At 35.8% G+C, this 4,957-nt stretch overlaps 1 protein-coding gene across 1 annotated transcript; it reads right to left on the bottom strand.

Annotated features, from left to right (window-relative positions):
* Window positions 1-3,297: 3,297 nt before the first annotated feature.
* LOC109173067 lies at window positions 3,298-4,095 on the bottom strand. Its single transcript, XM_019322325.1, has 3 exons — window positions 4,001-4,095; window positions 3,578-3,733; window positions 3,298-3,496 (listed from the first exon to the last, which is right to left on the bottom strand). The coding sequence occupies exons 1-3, from the start codon at window positions 4,093-4,095 to the stop codon at window positions 3,298-3,300; spliced, it is 450 nt and encodes a 149-aa protein (XP_019177870.1).
* Between the last annotated feature and the right edge of the window lie 862 nt (window positions 4,096-4,957).

The following is a 4,957-nucleotide window of genomic DNA, read 5'->3' as shown; positions in this document are numbered from 1 at the left end:
CATGAGTATTTAAAAAAAAAAAAATCAAGTATTTATTTTTTATAAAGTTTTATGACGTGTAATTTGGGAATGACTTAAATAAGAGCTGTTCGAGATTAATTTAATGTATTCACAATCTATTCCATTCTTGTAATTTCACAACTCCGCCTAATGTCACATCAGAGTGGGAGTACATTTTGTAAATATATATCCGCTCTACCAAGTATGAATACTAACTAAATAATTAAACAATATATACAATAAATACACAGATTAAAAATTAGGATGAGTGTTAAAACTAAATACAATTTATACTTTATTCGTCATTCTTGCAATTCACAACTCATCTTGGCCCCACCTTGAAATGAGTGTATTTTAAAATTTTGCATAACTTACATGGAGTGAACACAAACTACTATTTTTCATCTTAATAAAAAATTCAAATTAAATAACACAAAAGAAATAAACTAAATAAAGTTTAGAATCTATTATAAAAATTAATATAATATAAATATTATAACATAATATCTTAATTGTTCAAAATTTTAAACGTAAATAAATATTTATCAAATTTTTAAATAAATTTCATTCATTATCCAATATTAAAGTTAATCGTTAAAATATTGGGTGTACCAAATTTTATATGGATGGTGTGTGTATTTATGTGTATATACATTATTTTTAATATATTACAATGTATGTAGTATTTGCCCATACATATTTTCTCAAATACAAATTTTAAAATCTACCACAACCCACCATTTACATACTAGGCATGTATTTATAAGTTTTTCTTTTATTGACATTCATAAATATTGTTAGAAAATGTAATGTTCATGAATATAATTAAAAATAACCATTTATAACGTAAAGTAAATGTCTATAGTTGTTTGATATTATTCTCAAAAGAGTAAATACCCAAAACGGTCCCTCGACTATAGCTAAATTCACAAATCGGTCCTCGACTTTCAATTTCAACCAATTAAGTCCTTAACTTTGTAATTTTGACACGATTTGGTCCTCCATCTATTTGACCGTTTGTTGACTGTGATCGACGATCTCCAGAAGAACCTTCAGCTCTCGTCGGAGCACGTGGAGGCCTCCAGGATGACGTTGCACTGGTTCGAAAACACGTCGTCTTCTTCGCTCTGGTACGAACTCAACTACATTGAATCTGAAGGGAGGATGAAGAAAGGCGACCGGATTTGGTAGATTGCTTTCGACAGCGGATTCAAATGTAACCGTGCGGTCTGGAAATGCAACCAGAACCTTAAAAAACCGACAATGGACCATGCAATTACATATATATCCTCAAAAATCACAGTCAACAAACGGTCAAATAAACAGAGGACCAAATTGTGTTAAAATTACAAAGTTAAGGACTTAATTGGTTGAAATTGAAAGTCGAGGACCAATTTGTGAATTTTGCTATAGTCGAAGGACCATTTTGGGTATTTACTCTTCTCAAAAGGTTGAATCCCCAACTCCAATGATCCCCCACATCTTGACCCAACAAAGCATCTCGTATTACTTAATAATTTTGAACTTGGTCTTAATTAATGCAATCCGAATGTTTTTACATTAAAAACATTCTCATTAATACATTTGACAATGTAATAAAAGACTTATTAGATGTTACTGTGTAATAGAATTTTATTATGTGTAATCTAGGGATGACCTTGTTCCGAAGTAGCCTGTGATTCATTGATTGCATTCCTGTATTTGTTCCATTATTGAAATTGAAAGTCTGATTTAGCCTGGGGGGAGGGGTTGAATTAGGCAATTAAAATTTTGTGCTAAGATGCCAAGTGATATTTAAGATGCATGTGTAAGTGTGGAAATAATAAGCAATTTAAAAGATATAAAATAAAATAGTAAAGAGAGGGAAAGAGTAAATCGTTATTTTATAGTGGTTCGGCAACCTGGCTAATCCACTACCGAAGGACTCATTCCTTATGATTTCCTACTCCATTAATTTCAGGTCCTCTTCGTCCTTGGGGCAAATTATTGTGTGGACCATAACAAAAAGTACATTTTTAATATACTAAATGTATATTAGGATTAAAAAGGATAAATAGCTCAGGCCTTCAAGATTGAAGGCAAAGATTATAAATATGAAGGTTTTGCTCTTCTTTGTCTATAGAAACTGTACAGGATGGGAGAAGATGATTAACCGAGTTGATGATGATTCCTGGAGTGACCCGTTGTATTTATAGGCAGGAGATTTGGAGCAGACGGCCGGTGAGGAGCTGAGCTTGCAACGTTCAGATTCCAACGGGCATATTTCGACGTTCTGGTTCCAACGGGAGGATATCACGCACGGGTTGGCTCACGGGCTTTGCAGTACAGTCGCTGAACCCGCACAGCAAGCTACACTGAATTACATTGGGCTAGAGTACGTCACGGGCTCCTTAACATGTCCAAGGAACCAGTTGAGGTAACGGGTTTGTGGAACCCGTTGTTCCTCAATGGGTTCCATGGGCCCGTTGAGTAGCTTGCCTCTAAACAGGGCTCCTCACGTGGGGGAAACGGGTTCATTGAACCCGTTGCTCTAATGCAATGGGTTTCATGAACTCGTTGCACGTCCCGTGTATCTCAGGTTGCATTTTGTCTATTGTGTTTTTTCAAACTCCATTCTACAAATCATTCTGTGCAAAAATACAACATCCTGAACACTCCAATATTTTTGACCTTTTACACTTGGATCTTAACTCTCGAGCTCTTCTTTTTTCAATCTTTGAAAGGTTGCCTTTTGTTATCAAGTATAGAACTTTTGGATGATTGATATTGGAGAGTAGAGTTCTTCAAATTAATTCCTGCAACTACAAATTAAAAACTCTCAACTACTTATTAGATAAACTAATTTGTTATCATCAAAAGCAAGACTAGATGACACAAGGTCAACAGTAATTTCACAACTTATCTCGAGGTAAATGTACATTTTTAAAGCTTTGCATCTGCTCCACCAAATGTGATATACTAATTATTTTTTATCTTAATAAATAATTCAAAAATATAAAATAAATACACACTAAAATTCAAAATCCATAACAAAACAAAATATAAAATATAAATACTATAACATAATAGCTTAATTGTTAATTTTTTTTTTAGAGTTAATTGAAGCAATGGTCCCCTAAGTATGGTGAATTTTCATAATTGGTCCTCAACTTTTAATTTGGACAATTTAACCTCCCGACTATCAAAATCTTTCCAATTGTGGTCGTTCCATAAGATCCGGGTTAAGTGGACGTCAATTTGAAGGGTAAAACGTCATTTCTCATCTGAGAGTATATTTCATCTTCATTCCCGTCTGAATTAGTATGTCCACGCCGGAAATGTTGCATCGTCTTCCCTCGGCATGGCATCTATAACATACATGTTTCCACTGTCATCCATAGCTAGCCCTTTTGGGTGGTTCATCCTTGCCTCTCTCAGCTTCCCATCCACATGCCCAGAGCACCCTTCAGGTGATCCAACGGCCAACATAGGCCGGCTATTTGCAATGGCAAACAACCTTGTACATAATGAACAATAACTTGATGAAAAATTGTCAAAAAAAATTCTCGAAATTGGCATGGCCTGGGCAATATCTTACACAGAGTGTGGTGTTGTGATTTTGTAAATGTTGTTGTTTTCAGAATCCAAAATGAAGACCTCTACGGCCAGCGAAACCTCCACAGAGTATGGCTCAACTCCCAATTTGTTTTCTTCAAAGATACTTTCAATATTGTATCCTTTCTCAAATTTTATCCTGGAAAAAGCTTTGAAAGGCAAGGAAAACCAGATCTTTAATTGCTGCTACACAAACAAACAGACAAAGGGGGAAATTCTTAAAAGGCTTCTCTTTTCACTTGGTTTCATCTCAGATTTTAGCGACACCAAGCATTTGAAAAGAGCAGCGACAACATTCGTGACAACCCCACATACCACTTCTGCATACATACGGAAAACAAATGAAAAAAAAAAAGACAATAAAAATCCAAACTTGGGTCATGACAAGAATGCAAAATGCACTTACTTGTAGTAGCTGTTGCTGAAGCTAACGAACATCCAAGAATAAAAAATCTCGTCTGGGGTCTCCACCATCGCGCCGTTACGCCGGACAGCAACCATTACGAATGACCACCACCATCTGCCGTCATTACCGCCTAGCCACGCAGTCCATGTGGTCAGCTCTGCTGGACCGTCGACGAAGAGAAGACGGAAGAGGGAGGGAGAAGAGAGGGCGTGAGGAGGGAGGAGGAAAGTGACCAAAGCCGTTTTTTAGATTTTTGTGGTCCTGTTCTACTAAATAAATGAGGCCCTACCAAAATCACAATCTTTAAAACCAATACCTTAATTTTTTTTAATAATAATAATAATGTGGTAAAATGTTACTGTGCGCAAAGAAAAAGCAAAAGACATATTATGGAATAAATTATAATTGATAATTATAATAATAATAGTGTACGCAAACTCGCAATGCAAAAGGATTAAAAAAATAGGGAAAAGCTAAAAGACATATTATGAAGCACACAAGTTTCGAACCTTTGGCCTTCAAGTTAAAATTACAATAAATACATATTCCTACAATTTCTTCATGAAACCTTTTAAAGCAAAGTGAAAACCTTTAATTTTTATTTCTAAACTAGTTAGGTAAAGATTAAATATTAGACCTCTAAAATTTGGGGGCCCCTCTAACATTTAGGGCCCTGTGAGGTAGCCCAGCTTGCACAGCCTAAAATCCGGCCCTGAAAGTGACGAAGGTCCATTGTCTTGTCGCCGGAGAAGAAGAAGAAGAAGAAGAAGAAGAAGAAGAAGAAGAAGAGGATGGAAGGAACGAAGATAGTGTAGAGGAAGGGCTGCCGGTTGTGAGCTATGGAGGGTTGCCGGCCATGTCCCCCAGGATTTCTCGTCTAGATATGCATTGTTTCTGGAGTGGACATAATAATTCAGACGGGACTCAGTATTGGAAATGACGCTTTTACCCTTCAAA

This window comes from Ipomoea nil, unplaced genomic scaffold, assembly GCF_001879475.1.
Source record: "Ipomoea nil cultivar Tokyo-kokei standard unplaced genomic scaffold, Asagao_1.1 scaffold0465, whole genome shotgun sequence".
In the NCBI taxonomy this organism is placed as follows: Eukaryota; Viridiplantae; Streptophyta; class Magnoliopsida; order Solanales; family Convolvulaceae; genus Ipomoea; species Ipomoea nil.
This window is presented reverse-complemented; position numbering and strand designations above follow the sequence as displayed.

What these genes read in the sequence shown, in the direction of transcription:
- LOC109173067 (XM_019322325.1), bottom strand. Translation starts at nt 4,095, where the DNA reads ATGGTTGCTGTCCGGCGTAACGGCGCGATGGTGGAGACCCCAGACGAG. An exon ending in TTCAGCAACAGCTACTACAA is followed by an intron (nt 3,734 to 4,000) that starts GTAAGTGCATTT and finishes AGCTTTTTCCAG; the next exon opens with GATAAAATTTGAGAAAGGAT. An exon ending in ATCACAACACCACACTCTGT is followed by an intron (nt 3,497 to 3,577) that starts GTAAGATATTGC and finishes ATTATGTACAAG; the next exon opens with GTTGTTTGCCATTGCAAATA.